The sequence below is a fragment of the Penicillium brevicompactum genome, assembly GCF_028827555.1.
Source record: "Penicillium brevicompactum strain IBT 35665 chromosome Unknown utg000005l_segment0_segment0, whole genome shotgun sequence".
NCBI lineage: Eukaryota > Fungi > Ascomycota > Eurotiomycetes > Eurotiales > Aspergillaceae > Penicillium > Penicillium brevicompactum.
In genome coordinates, this window is record NW_026623208.1 from 345,052 (window position 1) to 361,942 (window position 16,891).

The 16,891-nt window shown below is 50.6% G+C and overlaps 4 protein-coding genes across 4 annotated transcripts; 3 read left to right on the forward strand and 1 right to left on the reverse strand.

Moving 5' to 3' along the window:
* Window positions 1–3,242: 3,242 nt before the first annotated feature.
* On the forward strand, window positions 3,243–4,890 carry N7506_005938 (dual-specificity mitogen-activated protein kinase kinase; the record flags this gene model as incomplete). Its single annotated transcript, XM_056955231.1, has 4 exons — window positions 3,243–3,443; window positions 3,490–3,930; window positions 3,995–4,286; window positions 4,340–4,890. The coding sequence occupies 4 exons, from the start codon at window positions 3,243–3,245 to the stop codon at window positions 4,888–4,890; spliced, it is 1,485 nt and encodes a 494-aa protein (XP_056809565.1).
* Window positions 4,891–5,554: 664 nt separating this feature from the next.
* N7506_005939 (secretory pathway Sec39 family protein) lies at window positions 5,555–8,453 on the reverse strand (the record flags this gene model as incomplete). Its single annotated transcript, XM_056955232.1, has 3 exons — window positions 5,555–6,629; window positions 6,684–6,840; window positions 6,893–8,453. 3 exons carry the CDS (start codon window positions 8,451–8,453, stop codon window positions 5,555–5,557), a joined length of 2,793 nt encoding a protein of 930 aa, XP_056809566.1.
* Window positions 8,454–8,477: 24 nt separating this feature from the next.
* Window positions 8,478–9,120, forward strand: N7506_005940 (uncharacterized protein; the record flags this gene model as incomplete). Its single annotated transcript, XM_056955233.1, has 3 exons — window positions 8,478–8,634; window positions 8,757–8,893; window positions 8,974–9,120. Coding segments are annotated over 3 exons (441 nt in total), but the record flags the coding sequence as incomplete, so codon positions are not given.
* Window positions 9,121–10,429: 1,309 nt separating this feature from the next.
* On the forward strand, window positions 10,430–16,307 carry N7506_005941 (DNA-binding ATPase; the record flags this gene model as incomplete). Its single annotated transcript, XM_056955234.1, has 4 exons — window positions 10,430–10,440; window positions 10,492–10,509; window positions 10,567–15,963; window positions 16,016–16,307. 4 exons carry the CDS (start codon window positions 10,430–10,432, stop codon window positions 16,305–16,307), a joined length of 5,718 nt encoding a protein of 1,905 aa, XP_056809568.1.
* Window positions 16,308–16,891: the final 584 nt, after the last annotated feature.

Genomic DNA, 16,891 nt, shown 5'->3' on the forward strand with positions numbered 1-16,891 from the left:
GCAGTACCTACAGAGTATGAAGTACACTCGATATAGCCCGGTAATTTCTTTAGACTCTGCACCTGTACAACTCTACTTCCTCAATGTACAATCTCTTTGAACATTGGGACATCCGATAAGTCCGAGGCCGTCATCGCAAGCGAATTGCCCCCGCAACGGGAAGGTCTCACGCGCTTCACGCCATAACGGCTAGACCGCATCAATTCACTTCCGCGTAAAGTGCTTAACGAAGCTTGCTCGTGGCGTGCCCCTGGACTAGCCACACCGGTCTATGGGGAAAAGTCCAAGCGCAACATCACAAAAATATCAGGGTCTAGACGGTCGGTGTCCCTGACATGATGCCTATGCAGTTAATTCCCTTGACCTTACGAATGCTACTCTTTTTTGGTGCTGCTTACTGCGTCTCGTAGATCTAACGTTGGTATTGGCTCAATACCATTCAAAAACCTGCACAAGCGTGTCGATCTTCATCAGGTTCTCAAGTCGAGACCTCGGATAAGACACTCAAAGCGGCTCGACCACCACACCCCTACGAGTACGAGTGCAAAGTCAGATCACAATGGCGGACCAATTATCGGTTGTCGCTTGACGTGGCGTGAGATAATGTGGTGACTCCATGATAGGGGGTTCAACAAAGAATATGGTTTCTTTGTCGTGGCGCCCCCGGACTCCACCATGAAGTGTACATCCTGGCCCTTTTTTCAATAGATCGGACCGCTTTCTTGGAATTCAACGTATAACTGTGCTTTTTCCAACCCCGTATTTGCTTGAATACTATCTTTAGGTACATTTAGGTTTGCGGGACATAATTATTGGTGGAGCGTGTCTGATCCATAGCACCATATACAGTACTTACGGAGCATGGCAATAGGGGTGTTCGTGAGATAATTATAGCCGGTGTGGACCGGGACTTTTCCCGAAGTTCACCCTGGCTTGTTTCTATTTCGAACGGAGTAGAGCGAGGTTTTGCTCAGGTCAACCAACATGTGAGCAGGGGGTCGATTCCCAAACCCTCGTTGACTGCTTTTGCGTTGGACAACTCTCATCATTCATCACTCGTCGATGTACGGACTACAGAGTACAGAGTACAGAGTACAGAGTACAGAGTACAGAGTACACCGTACCCCTCACAACACACCAGGTAGCCATGTCTGCCCAGTCAGTGCATGATTTCAAAATGGACTGCGAGCCGCCCTCTGTTCCCAACTTTCGATTGGAAAAATCTTCCGACTCTCCCCAAACCAGAACTCCTCTACGCAGCCCTCTGTAGACGATGTCAGTGTGAAAACTCATCACATCAATGAGCCAACCATCGCGGTCGATACATACATTACAGTACCAGTTGATCGTCAGGAATCATCTGTCAACCCAATCCTGATCGGCAGTGACGCGTCACGTTTAGCGCCGATGACACAAGCAAGCGACAACAGCACACATCGCGTAAAATGCAGATTTCACAGGGCACAGAGTGCTATACACGTTATTTTGAACCAGGCACGCGCGTTCTACTCGACTTTATCCGATAATGCACAAGTACAAAACTTGTGTACGGAGTAAGTACGGAGCAATTGTTGGGGGAAATTGGATCCCCGACGTCAGTGCTTTGACAAGATGGTTCGAAAGCGGCGAGTATACAAATTTTTATTGAGCCTGACGGATCAGATCTGAACGATCAATGATCAATACGGAGTACGGAGTACAGGAGTCCAGGTCTCGAGGTCACTCCAGCGTGGATCTGGTCTCGGAGACATGATGCAAGGTCAGGTTCTCTGGTACAGTCGCTAGGTTTTCTCCTAACTTAATTGAAGTATAATATGCTCTAATCCCAAGGTTGGGAGGCCATACGCAGTGATGTGCGAGTTCTCCGGGTACGTTTGAACCATCCGTGGTTGAATGAATCCTTGGAACTCCCCAGGTTTACGGATTACAGCAAAGTGGTCCTGACTCTGTACTCCATACTCCGTACTCCGTACAATAGATTGTGGCTGAATATGTTCTCGATTTGAAGTGCCAGCCACCCCCAGGGCCCCATGCAATATTTCTGTGACAAGATCGACCTGTATACGTCCGATATGGTTTACTGTATTTTCGGCATACCGAATCTCATGATCGGCGAGATCACAAATCAGTGGAATTCATGAGGCATTCCCCAATTGGAATGACATATGTATACGGAGTACATATAGGGCCAACTGGGTCCGATGATGACATAGGACCCATATTTGCGCGGCCACAATTGTGTACAAGCCACAGTCCTGTCAATCTCAACTTCCAAGTTTAGATTCAATGACATATGTTGATTTTGATTTTGATATATCTCATTCTTTGTCATCGTTACCGAATTCCCAGAAGTCCTTCGGGTTTGGAAATTGGGTAGAATTCTGGTGTTTGGCCCAGTTTGCTACTTTGGGCTCTGTACGGAGTAGTGCTACAATATATACCCATGATAGGTCACATAGTGCCCAGGTGGACGGCAAATAAGTGTACAATCTCCCCATATCGCGTACTCTGTGTGCTGGCAGGGTCGCCAATTGCGGCACCAAGGCAACAACATATTCTAGATGTCCAAACATCCTACAATGCATGAATGTTATTGGATAATCAAACTTTTCAGTTGAAAAACGGGCAAAATGCCTGCCGAACCATGGTTGTATTGAATTCTCTGTTTTTAACGGGAACACGCTGGACATGAACATCCACAGTAATATCATTATAACCTTGGAAGTACTCAGTATCATTATGAGCAACTGAAAAGCCAAGTAGAAGTACGAAGTACAACAAGACGTGTGTTTCAGCTCGGGCGCTTTCTGAAACATAGGGCCCCCCCACTGCCCGACACCCGAATCTGGCTCCCAGGGCTGTGTCGCTCTATTAATATTCATGGTATTCTTAGAGAATTTGATTCAGATTTTGAGTGTGTTATTTGTGATCTCATTCTAATTCCACCTTTATAAGGAAGAAAGCTAGATACAAGGACTTTTCTTTTTGGAGTATACTCGAAGCAGTTTAAACAGGTCACCTGCTCCTCTCGCTCCTCTCGGCAACTTCCCATTCGCAACTCCACTCGTTCAACGCCTTATCGCTCTCTGTCTGTTCCTTTTCTTTTTGCATTTGATCGGTGGAATCTATCTGTCTTCCCTCTTTGTCTTTTCCCGCATCCCATTTACAAGGTCGACACTGTGGCTGCACTCGCCGACCCAAACGAGTTGTTCTTGCCTGGGGAAAGGCAAAGCAATCTCGCCATGTCCTCCTCCGTGCCTCTCCTTCGTCCCCCAATTCCTGGCGCCCGCAACAACAATGGCAGCCCGAGAGCCCCCAAGCTCACTCTGGGTATCCCTCCTTCCCCCAGCGCCAAACCCGTCACCGACAACCCCCCGCTCTGGTCCCCCAGCAAGTTCCTCAGATCCAAACCCAACCGACACCTCAACCTCAGCGCTCCTCAGGTCGACCTGCTCCCCCACGACTTCAGCTTGCTACCCCATCAGGCAGTCAGCAAAATGTGTCCCAACCAGCACTCATGCCGAGCGGTCGACCAGCCCCGCCCCCGCTGAGCACGAATGGCTTGGGGGTGCGCCCAAATTGTCCCTCCAGACAAACAGCACACCGGCAAACTCATATACGACAGCTAATTTTGTCATGGGTCTGCGACAGCCAGATGGCTCATCGGACCCATCGTCGGCGATCAGTTCAGTGTACTCGGATCGCGAGGGTGGAGACCGCGATAACAGCGTCAATGGACTGCTCCCTGATTTGGACAAGTTGAGTTTGGAGAAGGGCCGGCCCCTCGACGTGGATGATCTCGATGATGAGGGCTGGCACGCGGCTAGCGAACAGAACAAGATCGTCGAACTTGGTAGTCTTGGTGAGGGTGCTGGCGGCGCCGTCACCCGATGCAGGCTCAAGGAGGGGAAGACCGTGTTCGCACTCAAGGTGAGCCGCTTTTTGTCTACCATTCTACATTTATACTCGCCCAGGAAACTAATTTGCGGCCTAGATCATCACCACAGACCCCAATCCTGATGTCAAGAAGCAAATCGTGCGAGAACTCAACTTCAACAAAGACTGCGCGTCACACCACATCTGTCGCTACTACGGTGCTTTCATGGATAAGTCAACGGGTACAATTTCTATCGCTATGGAGTTCTGCGAAGGCGGCAGTCTCGACAGCATCTATAAGGAGGTCAAGAAGCTTGGAGGTCGCACCGGAGAGAAGGTGCTCGGCAAGGTTGCAGAGGGCGTCTTGAACGGGTTGACCTATCTTCACAGCCGGAAGATCATCCACCGAGGTACGAACCGCGCTAGGCCAGTGTATAGTGACATGAGTACTGACGATCCGCAGACATCAAGCCTTCCAACATTCTCATTTGCCGTGACGGCAAGGTCAAGCTCTGCGATTTCGGTGTCAGCGGAGAATTCGGCACGAAGGGCGATGCCAACACCTTCATCGGCACATCCTACTACATGGCCCCCGAACGTATCACTGGTCAATCATACACCATCACGTCCGACGTCTGGTCTCTTGGAGTGACTTTGCTGGAAGTTGCGCAACACCGATTCCCATTCCCTGCCGACGGGACAGAAATGCAGCCCCGCGCAGGGCTTATAGATCTCCTTACCTACATCGTCCGCCAGCCAATTCCCAAATTGAAAGACGAGCCTGACAACGGCATTCGCTGGTCCGACAACTTCAAATACTTCATTGAATGCTGGTATGTACATCTCGAGGTTGTCTTGAATACACCCACTAACCAAACCGATAGCTTGGAAAAAGAACCTCCTCGACGCGCAAGTCCCTGGCGGATGCTGGAACATCCTTGGGTGCAAGACATGAAAAACAAGAAGGTCAACATGGCCAACTTCGTCAAGCAAGTCTGGGATTGGAAGGAGTGATCCTCGAATCCACAGTGCTTCAACCGCATTTTCCGTTTTACAAGTGGCTGGACCCCCATTGACCTGGCTGTCAACATCAATCCTCATGACCATTTTTTGCCGCCTTCCTCCCGGGCCGGAACTCGGGACATACCCATTTTAGCAAATGCTTTCCAGCGACGAATTCGCCTACGCTTTCAACCCCCTACGATCCTTAATGGCCCGGCATTCTCATGTTTGCTGGATACAGCGCTTCCTCATTCCTTTACATTCTGCACCATGGATTCCCTCTCCTTTTTGCTTCATCGCCAGTCTGAACATATCATTTCTGGGTATCTCGTGTCAGCTTTTCTTTCCCAGTGTATAGCCCTTTATCATTTAGCTTGGGTGTGTTTTTGCACCGGATGCGGGAGTATATGCAATGCATGAAAGTCTAGGACTTGGCTAGTTAATACATTTGCATTTTGTTTTAGCTTCAATTATATGCAGTTGCTGGACATATAGAGAAAGAAAACATTTGAACTATAAAATGTTGACCTAATGAAGTGAGCGAGAGTGCTTTGAATTACCACCTCAGCATAACGGAGTAGTTCTAACAATTTTGAAATTCGACCAAATTAGAATCGTCAAGAGTCTCGTGTCTATCATAATTGAGATACTAGATACATGCTCTATGTCCCATCATCTACTTGTTGGCAGGCGCACCAATGACCCACCCAATCCCACTGACCAATCCACCAGTAACCATATTGCTAACCATATCCCTCTTCCTCACACGACCCTCGCTATCAGGCGACAAAGGCCGTTCATCGCTAATGGACACCTCCTCTTTACCTCGCAACGGGAATGCATTCTTATGAATAGCCAGCGCGGCACCCCTAGCAACCTCAAATAGACCCATAGGAGCCTCATGACGATGGGAATTCGGCAAAGCGGCACGGGCTCTGGCACGGCGCGCAGCCCGCTGCTGCTCGGTATCAAATGCATCGCGTTCAGAGTCTGAAGGTCCGAATCCGCCTGGAACGGACGACAGCGTATCGCCTTTGCGATCCCAAAGGTCTTCCTCTTGCTGTTCGCGGGCGCGGAGGGAAGTGAGTTCTTCGTCGCAGCGGCGCCAGGCGCCTAGGACTTCAGGGAGGGGATCTGGTGATGGGGTGAGGACGAGGGCTAGGCTGAGAAGTTCCATTCGTTGGGATAGGTGAGTTATTTGAGTGGTGAGGGATGGCGGCGGGTTGGTTGGTGTTGTTGAGCGGTAGCGACCTGCGCTGTAGACTGCTCGCCAGGAGATGTCGTCTGGCGTGGTTGAAGTCAGGGATGGGGTTGAGAGGAGGGAAGGGGGCGATAGACGGGTTTGGATGTAGGAGTAGGCTGTGCCAAAGTCGTTGGAGTTCAGGGCGGAGTTGATTGCCAGACTGGTGATGCGGCGTTCGGATGTAAGTAAGGCTTGTTCCTCTGATGGGGGATCAGATGGTTCGTCGTCGGATTCGTGGGTGGCAGATTTTGTTGGTACACCTGCGGCAACGAGGTTTCGTCCAATGGACAGGAGGTCATCTAGTTTGGTGTAGCTTCTTGCGTTTTGTTCGAGTACTTTCTCGATCAGAAGGAGAGGATCGTGGTGCACGCGAATGCTGACAGGCTGGAATGGAACGCCATGCTGCAAAGTCAAAGAGTAATATGATAGTGCGTGTGTGGCAGCGATGAGGGCGCGAACCTGCTTTAAAGCAAGAGACTCCGGGAAGTGCGGTTGGAATGATTGCAGACTGCAAATTTTTGTCAATGTCAGTGTTCACATATTCTCTGCTGTCATCACTCACATGTCATAGGCCCTTTTCATTCCCCCGCGAGTGCGGTTTCCGTTGCTTGCATTGTCGTATGCTGCAAATATGGCCTCTTGGACCGCTGCTTCAACCTGGGAGGAGCTGAGTGGTGCCGACTTGGGATTCGTGTACAAATCAACAGCCAGTTGATACTCTGGAGACGACATTAGTACAGGTAATGGAAATTAGATGGCCGGAAGAATTACCCTTGGCTGCTAGAAGAGCTTTCAAGATCTCTGTCTCAACTGTCTCGCGCGGGACTCTCCAGAAAAGACCATGGTAGGGCGAAGAAGGTTCATCCCAAGCGCTTTCGGGCTCCTCCGCCTGCCAGTCTCGAAGCCAAAGCAGTTTTTGTCGAACCATAGGCCAATCCTGTGGTGACCTAGGTTGCTTCACAGTAGATTCAACCGCACTTTTAAGCTCAGCCAACTGCATTTCCTGGGTGCTGTGCAAGCACATATTTGCTGCAACTCGACAGGGGACGAGATGACCTAGTTCGGTCAAGATACGGAGAGAGATAAGCAAAGCGCTGAGGAAGGAAATTGATGAGGGCGAAGGTTTCGTTAGGGGATTTGTCGGTCTCAAAAGGGAGTTCTGCAATAGTGACGCCCTTGAAGTCGAGGAAACCGGCTCGGTATCATAGTGCACAGAGTGGAGTCCCGAATCAGTACTGGGGTATAAGCTGTCTTCGAGATCAAGCAGCTTCGCAACTCTGTTGAGTATCTCGAATGAACCATCGAGAACAGCCGGCGATGAATCTGCATGGGCAAACACCACGGCGAGACCGGATTGACCGTACCGAGACTGCAATTCTCTTGCCTTGTCTTCTGACAGTCCTTCTCCGGGTTTTTCGTATCCTCCCAAATCAACGTCGGACGGTCCATCCCAGTGTCTGAAAGCGCTGACAACACTTTCATGATCCACAAGACTGCGCGACACTAACCACTCATTCACGTGTTCCCAACCCGCCAACTCGGTCGACTGAGGTTTCTCCGACCCTTGAATGAACGAAACCGAGTTCTGTTGCGCCGCCTCGTTGAGTCTCCGTCGCTTTGACCGGTTACCCCCATAAAGCCAAGGTCCAATAAGACCTTTCAAGTTATTAACCAAATCCATGCTGTTTTCCTGGTCACTGATCAAAGACAATAAAATGTTGATCGCGGTCTGATCATCCATCGACTCCAAAACTTCAAATGATATATTTTCCTCGAGATTCGCGTATAGTTCGTAGTTGAGTCGAAGCAACGGTAATAGGCTGGAGATCAGCCATGTTCGAATGACCTGGGAACGCTCGTAGAATGGTAGAAGGAGTTCGAGGACAAGGGGCTGTAGCGCTGTTTCAAAGTCGATCAAATGCGCCCGGTGTATGAGAAATTGCGTCAAAGGATCCGCTGAAGCAACCTCAGCTTCCTCGTCGGGGCGTTGTAGTGGTCGGAGATTAAGCTTGCGCACGCGCTTTCGAGCAGCTGATTCGGTTAAGTCTTTCACGGCAGATGTATCGATAGCTTGATCTATCGATCCACTGGGACCTGCTTGCAGTTCTTGAAGCACTGAAGTGTAGCTCGAGGGCTCTGTACTCTCCGGGAGAAAGGTCAAGATGATGCGTAGGAGGCGCTCGAAGGGAAAACAGTGGGGGAATTGGGCCTGAAGGGCTGGCAGCTCCGCTACACTACCACCTGCGCAAAGATTTGTGGCAAGCAGAATGGCATGCGCATCGGATAACTCGAAAGCCATGATCTCAAGAGTCGGGAAGTGAGGTGGTCTCATAGTTGGTGGCCAACTTGCATAGGGTGGGTGCACGGGCCACCTTGGACCAAGTCGGTAACGGCAGGGAAGAGTCGTCCGCCGGCACTTCATCACCACCTTTTTCGCGGTCTCTGTGCCTACACCTCGCTCAATTACCTCCCTCGACATATCACAATGGCTTCCGGTTATGGAAACAACGGCGGTATGTGCTCTTTCGCCTCCCTCCCAGGCGACCTGATCCAATGCGCGACGTCTCGAATCACGGCTTGCGCAGACAGTTCCCTCCCCCGCGGGTGAACCCAGCTAACCCGTGACATTTTCTAGGTCGCTCCCGCTGCTACCCCTTCTGGCAAGAGGTCCTTGGTTGCTACGTGGTGAACTCTGGCGAGGGTGAAAGCGGCAAGAAGAAGTGTGTGCCCGCCCTCGAAGATTACCACGAGTGCCTTCACCACCGGAAAGAGGTAAGGGAACCCCCACTTCATCGACACGCCATGAATTCAAGAAGGATCAAACCGATGCTGACGATTGGAATTTGGTACAGGCTCTCCGCACTATGAAGATGCAAGCTGCCTACCGAAAGGCCGAGGCCGCGCACCCGCGAGAGAACGCCCCCAAGGCTGAGCAAATCCGCAGCCTGGGTCTACTTGGGAAGGAAGAAGAGGCAGCCAATGTGCTTGCTCAGCGGTAAATGGGGGAGGGTGCATGTTCTCTTTTTTTTTCAATGCGATTGATTCCGTGTTTCCGCGTCGGGACTTTTCCCCGGGGCCTGTGACTGTATAGAAACGCTCAACTGGTTGACTTCCATGTCTGTTGGTTCGAAATGATACTCCAATTCGATGACAAACGGTGCTACTATATTTATTATAACTTGAGGTTGGTTTGTACGGGTAGTGTATGTACAATGGCCAGAATAGCCCTTGAGTTCGAGATATATCTGACCCCGGAAGGCTGATTAACGAATAAGCGTGGAATTTGATTGGGTGCAGAGGAAATTGATCAACTGATCCGTTCCACGCGCTTACTTAGTTAGCTAGGCAGCCCGAACTCGTCTCCAGGGCTATGGAATAGTAAGATAACACCTGGGCAGTTTCTTTTTGATGCTCACATGTTTTTGATGTTCCCACCTTCGAAGCTTCCAAGGTCAGAACGAGCTCATAATTATGTCAGAGTAGGTATGAAAACACATACGGTGGACAGACGTGTTGGCACTCAAAGACATTGTTATATATTTTCGTCGGACGGTGGAGATGATCTGTAAAATGGTAGACTGGATCAGATATTGATGGTTTGATGGTTTACATAGCCCTGGAACGTATACATAATTTGACGATAGGTGGGTGAAGAAGTTCTTTTATTGTGGCACCATCCATATAATTTTAATATAAAAACATTTCACGCCTTGCTTGATCGTTAGATGCATTCACCAGATTAACCCGATTTGCCGCATTATCGAGGACATGTCTTGCTGATCCCTCTCTGGATGAACCTTCAAGAGGCGATCTGGCATGTCTTGGCATTCACTCCTTCATTCAAGAAACTAAACAGCAGAAACATCCTCATCTCATGTACAGGACCCTGAGAAAGTAAGGTCGACAATCACCGTATGAAGTACGGAGTAGATATGGTCTATGTCATCTGGACTGGTACGCGTTCCCATGGGATTCACGTAATCGGGATCAAGTGAAAATTTGCCGCGTGGTGAGTGGTCAAAGGTACTCACCGCCAACGCTAGCGCAGGAGACTAATCCCAAAACGGCATGGCGTAAATTAGTCCGCGACTTCCCTTTGCTATAATAAGGTCGGCCTGGCGTTCCAGAGGCTCTCCAGGGTTATAACCGTCACTCCAATTTCTTTCGCTTCCTTGGCATCGTGGATGTGCTGGCGTTGGGTTCTTTTTTTTTCCTTTTTTTCCTTTATCGTCACTAATTGCGCGCGTTTCGACGCGCGCAATTGCTCTCTGTGAATTTTCCTTTTAGATTTTTTCCTTGATCGCGACTATGGGGTCCCGGTAAGTGCTACTCGTCAACAGCAACCTGAATGATGACTAACGTGCCACCAGATTAGATAGGCTCGTCACGTGAGTAGAGTCCAAACTCAGGCTTATACTGACATGATATACTGACTGATGATGTAGCCTCCTCGAGACGGGGAGTACTCAATTAATTCGCAATACCGCTGCCCAGCAGCTGGCAGATGTGCAGAAGCAGCATCCAGATGAACTCTTTAATCTGCTCGGCCGCATCTTGCCCTATCTCAGATCCAAGTCCTGGGACACAAGGACTGCTTCCGCGAAAGCCATTGGATTGATTGTCTCGAACGCAGATCCATATGACCCAAACGAAGATGATGGGCTCCAGATCAAATCCGCAGCTGATGAGGATGACGTGGAGATCAAGTCCGAGATCAAGTCCGAAGAGCCGTTTTCAGCTGATGAATACATGAGACTCGATACCCTCGATATCGCTTCGATTTTGAGGTATGGCAAGCGTCTCCTCGGCAGTGCAGGCAAAGAGTACGAATACTCGCTGGCATCCATGGAGCCAACAGCGCGTCTTCAACACCAAAAGAAGACTCTGACGTCGCGACTGGGTCTTAACGGTGAATATTTGGAAGAGGACTTGATTGAGGATGTCGAAAAGGCACCTAAATTCGTCTCACCCGCTCCCAAGGATGAGCCCAAGATTCCTCCCATTTCACGCCAGAACAGCCTGATGGAAGCACCTTCGCGTCGACCCTCGTCGCCCACCGAAAGCGCAATCAAAGAGGACGGAGGCCTGAGCAAGCGACAGCTCAATCAGCTCAAGCGCAAAAACAAACAAGTCGCCAAAATGGGAGCTAACAAGGTCCGTGTGGTGGATTTGTCTTCCCGACGACAGTCCGAGGTCGTGACCACCCCCACGGCTACCACTCCTCATCCCGTGAAAACGGAGAACGGAGAGGACCAGAACGGTGAAGCGAAACCTGACTATTTCTCTTTCGAACGCAACGAAGAAGACGACGACTCAAAGGTTGTCTCTGAATTCAAAGGACCTGTCGCTCCAGAGCGTTCTCACATACAACCCGAGATCGCGGAGCAGGGCGGAGGATGGCCATTAGAACACATGTGCGAATTTCTGACTATCGACATCTTCGATTCCAACTGGGAAGTTCGACACGGCGCCGCAATGGCATTACGTGAAGTGATCCGAGTGCAGGGCATCGCTGCCGGCCGCCAGGATGGAAAGACTCGCGCTGAAAACGATCTGCTTAACCGCCGGTGGTTGGATGATCTTTCTTGCAGACTCCTCTCGGTTTTGATGCTCGACCGATTCGGTGACTACATCTCAGACAATGTCGTCGCCCCGATCCGTGAAACCGTGGGCCAGACCCTCGGAGCTCTCATCTCTCACCTACACCCCAACTCAGTCCGATCGGTATATCGATGCCTCTACCGAATTATCATGCAAACAGACTTAGGGCTAGAGCGTCCTGTCTGGGAAGTATGCCATGGTGGCATGATTGGCCTGCGCTATCTTGTTGCAGTCCGAAAAGACTTGCTTGTCAAAGACTCAAATATGATGGACGGCGTACTGGAGGCCGTGATGAAAGGGCTCGCTGATTTCGATGACGATGTTCGGGCTGTCAGTGCCGCCACACTTGTTCCTATTGCGGAAGAATTCGTCACATCACGGACTGGTACTCTTGGTCTACTAATGAACATTGTCTGGGATTGTCTTTCCAATCTTCAAGACGACCTCAGCGCTAGTACAGGTTCTGTGATGGACCTTTTGGCCAAGCTATGCACCTACTCTCAAGTCCTGGATGCCATGAAGGCAAATGCCGCCGATGACCCAGAAGCTTCATTCGGGAAGCTCGTTCCTCGCCTTTACCCATTCCTCCGCCACACCATTACTAGTGTTCGTTCAGCCGTGCTTCGAGCTCTGATGACGTTCCTCAAATTAGAGGGCGATGGCACTACAGATTGGGTCGATGGCAAGGCTTTACGTCTCATCTTCCAAAATTTGCTCGTGGAGCGCAACGAGGGTGTTTTGAAGCTTTCCGGCCAGGTGTGGTCTGAGCTTCTCAAGGTCGTGGAACTGCGCGGTTCATTCAAATCCGAAGAGCAACTGCTTGACTCCGTCTCACCTCTCGTCACGTTGACCTTGGGCGCCTTTGGTGTCCCCCGATACCCCATCCCAATGAACGCATCGCTTTTCATCAAACCATCTGGCCTGCCATTCTCGATTGCCGCCCCTGCTCCTGCACCCGCCAAATCCTCACCACCAGCCTCTGGTGGCCCTGAGACAAAGCCAGGACGCAGGCGCAAGTCGGAGAAAAAGGAGAAGGAGGCGCCGGCGCCCTCAGCACACAATGTGGATGGTCACATGCTGTCCGGCGACATTGACCTCGTTGGTGCGGATACGATGCTACGATCCAAAATCTTTGCTGCCAAGGCGCTGGGAGAGTTGATCTCATTCTGGGACAAGAACGAGCTGCCAAGCTTCTGGCCATCGATTCTGGAGGGTCTCAACGTTTCCGCATCAACAACTCAACTTGCCTCGGCGATGGTGATTGAAGAGTATGCTCGCCATTCCGGACCGGAAAGTAAGTATTCCCCCGTTTTGTGCGAAAGCCTACGAACAACCCTCGAACACGAGCGCCCGCTTTGGTACTCAGATATCGCGTGCTACCTGCATGTTGCGCGTGCCCAATGTCATTCGTTGTTGAATACATTCCGTGACCATGCGCATGTTGCGCCTTCTCGACTACCCACTTTGGCTGTCGTTGTCCAGGGCGACTCAGAGGCTGGACCTAATGCATTCTCTCTGGCGGATGCCGAGAAAATCGTTGGCCCTGACTTTGACAGGCTGAAGAAGAATCTGACACCTGCTCAACGAATCACCGCCACCCAGGTCTTAACAGACACTCGCGCCACTACCTTATCCGCCGTTGAAGAGGCACGGATTATTAGAGATCAGCGTGACATGCGTGTCCTAGCTGCCACAGCTGGTGCCCTTGTCGCCCTGCGCGATATTCCCAAGAAGCCTGGTCACATAATCAAGGGAATGATGGACAGTGTCAAGAAAGAAGAGAATCTCGAACTCCAACAGCGTTCAGCAACAGGTGTGGCCGGATTGATCGAGCACTACACAGCGGCAACCAAGCGTGGTCCTGTGGACAAGATTATTGGAAACCTGGTCAAATATTGCTGTGTTGATACCTCAGAGACACCCGAGTTCCCACACAATGCCCAGTTGGAGAAATCAATTCTGTCGCTTCGTAAAGAAGAGGACCGACGTGATCATCCCGATGCCGCCAAGTTCGAAAGAGAAGCAAAGGAAGCCAGAATCATGCGGCGTGGCGCCAAGGATGCGCTTGAGCAGCTGGCAGTCAAGTTTGGCCCTGAGCTTCTGGAGAAGGTTCCAAATCTTGCCAAATTGGTCGAGCGACCTTTGCGAGATGCATTGGCCAATGATGAGCTTCCTGAAGACATCACCAACCCCGAGAATGAGCTTGGTCAGGAGATCGTCGACGGCTTGTCTACACTCCGGGCTCTGCTGCCCAAGTTCGACTCTGGTCTCCACTCGTGGGTCGTCGACCTTATGCCCATCATCGCCAAGGGCCTGCAGTGTCGCCTTTCTGTCATTCGCTACGCGGCTGCCAAATGTTTCGCGACAATTTGCAGTGTCATCACGGTCAAGGGTATGACCATGCTCGTCGAGAAGGTTTTACCTATCATCAACAACGGTCTGGACGTTCATCACCGCCAAGGTGCAATTGAGTGCATCTATCACTTGATCCACGTCATGGAAGATGGTATTCTACCCTATGTTATCTTCCTGGTGGTTCCTGTTCTTGGCCGAATGAGCGATTCTGACAACGATGTGCGCCTATTGGCAACAACTTCATTCGCAACCCTCGTCAAACTGGTTCCCCTCGAAGCCGGAATTCCAGACCCCCCTGGCTTCTCAGAGGAGTTGCTTCAGGGCCGAGACCGGGAGAGGAAGTTCATGTCCCAGATGTTGGATCCAAAGAAGGTCGAGGAATTCTCCATTCCCGTCGCGATCAAGGCAGAGCTTCGGCCCTACCAACAAGATGGTGTTAATTGGCTTGCTTTCCTCAATCGTTACAACCTCCATGGAATTCTTTGCGACGACATGGGTCTCGGAAAGACCTTGCAGACCATTTGCATTGTGGCAAGTGACCACCACATGCGCGCGGAAGAGTTTGCAAAAAGTCAGTCAACCGATTCACGCAAACTCCCCTCTTTGATTGTCTGCCCACCGTCCCTGTCTGGTCACTGGCAGCAGGAGGTCAAGCAGTACGCTCCATTCCTGAGCTGCATCGCATACGTCGGTCCTCCAGCCGAACGGTCAAGATTGCAACCTATGCTTGCAACCACTGATGTGATTGTCACCTCTTATGATGTCTGTCGAAACGACAACGATGTCCTCAGCCCCATCAACTGGAACTACTGTGTCCTGGACGAGGGTCACCTTATCAAGAACCCGAAGGCTAAGATTACTTCTTCAGTCAAGAAGCTCATGAGCAATCACCGCCTCATCTTGTCTGGAACACCCATTCAGAACAACGTCCTCGAGCTGTGGTCACTGTTTGATTTCCTGATGCCCGGTTTCTTGGGTACAGAGAAGGTCTTCCTGGACCGGTTTGCCAAGCCTATTGCAGCCAGCCGTTTCAGCAAATCGTCTTCGAAGGAACAGGAAGCAGGTGCTTTGGCAATTGAGGCTCTCCATAAACAGGTCCTGCCGTTCCTTCTCCGTCGTCTGAAGGAGGAGGTGCTCAATGATTTGCCTCCCAAGATCATTCAAAACTACTACTGTGACCCAAGTGACCTGCAGAAGAAGCTCTTTGAAGACTTCACCAAAAAGGAGCAGAAGGAGTTGGCAGATAAGGTGGGAAGTGCTGATCGTGGTGACAAGGAGCATATCTTCCAGGCTCTGCAATACATGCGCCGTCTTTGCAACTCGCCTGCCCTGGTTGTTAAAGAAGGCCACAAGCAGTACAATGAGGTGCAGACTTTCTTGAACAACAAAAAATCAAACATCAGGGATGTCTCTCACGCGCCCAAGTTGAATGCCCTCAAGGACCTATTGGTGGATTGTGGCATCGGTCTCGACCACACCGCAGAGGGCGAACTGGACACTGGTGCAAGCTATGTCAGCCCCCACCGTGCACTTGTCTTCTGTCAGATGAAGGAGATGCTGGACATTGTCCAGAACGATGTTCTCAAGAAGCTTTTGCCCTCAGTCCAGTACCTTCGCCTGGATGGTGGCGTTGAAGCTACAAAGCGCCAGGACATTGTGAACCGCTTCAACACTGATCCAAGTTACGACGTACTGCTCTTGACCACCAGTGTCGGTGGTTTGGGTCTGAACCTCACGGGAGCTGACACTGTCATTTTCGTGGAACATGATTGGAATCCCCAGAAGGATATCCAAGCCATGGACCGCGCTCACCGTATCGGACAAAAGAAGGTCGTTAACGTCTACCGTCTGATCACAAGAGGCACCCTGGAAGAGAAGATTCTCAAGTAAGTTTGCTCACAATAACTTCAAAAATGCCTATACTAACACCAACCACAGCCTGCAACGATTCAAGATCGACGTTGCCTCTACCGTGGTCAATCAACAAAACGCCGGCCTAGGAACAATGGACACGGACCAACTCCTGGATCTATTCAATCTTGGCGAGACAGCAGACTCAGCCGAGAAACCCGAAGCAGCCGGAAATGAAGTCGACATGGTTGACATCGACGGCGAAGTCAAAGAAAAAGGCAAAAAGGGCTGGCTGGACGACCTAGGCGAGCTCTGGGACGACCGGCAGTACCAGGAAGAATACAACCTGGATTCGTTCCTGGAAACTATGAAGAACTGATCTTCGACCCCGTCAGCCTACCTTCTATGCTCGATCCATATCCTTATCACACCACACCACACCGAACCCCCACCATCTCTACGCACGATTCATGCTTAATGCCCCTGTACTATCTCCTCAACTATGGAGGCTCTTGTCTGCAAGGCCGGAGGATAATCACCTGTTTGCTTGTTTCTTTACGGCTGGAAAAGGCCTCGATGTCCGCGCGTTCTCTGATTCTGCGAACCCTTCGTGTATTCCTAGCTTTCTTGATCTCTCTACAAGGGACGGATGGATCCCACTTCTGTATGTACATAGCAAAATAAACCACTCTGATTCATCCACTTTGGGTCTTTTTGTTGCATGTCCAGGTTCTTCTGGAAAGGAATTCAAGCCTCTGTGTAGTATGCATACCTAGACACATTGATTAATACTTTTAAGTGTGTACTTATCTTAAACCCTGAGCACATTATGGAATGAATGAATTGCTTATGAATCTTACGTACACCAACAAAACACCAGAGCGCCCCGTAACAGACAATTCACCAAGAGCATAGCCCAGAATGTATCTCAAAACGCCAGAGTTCCACAGAAGGCTCGTATGA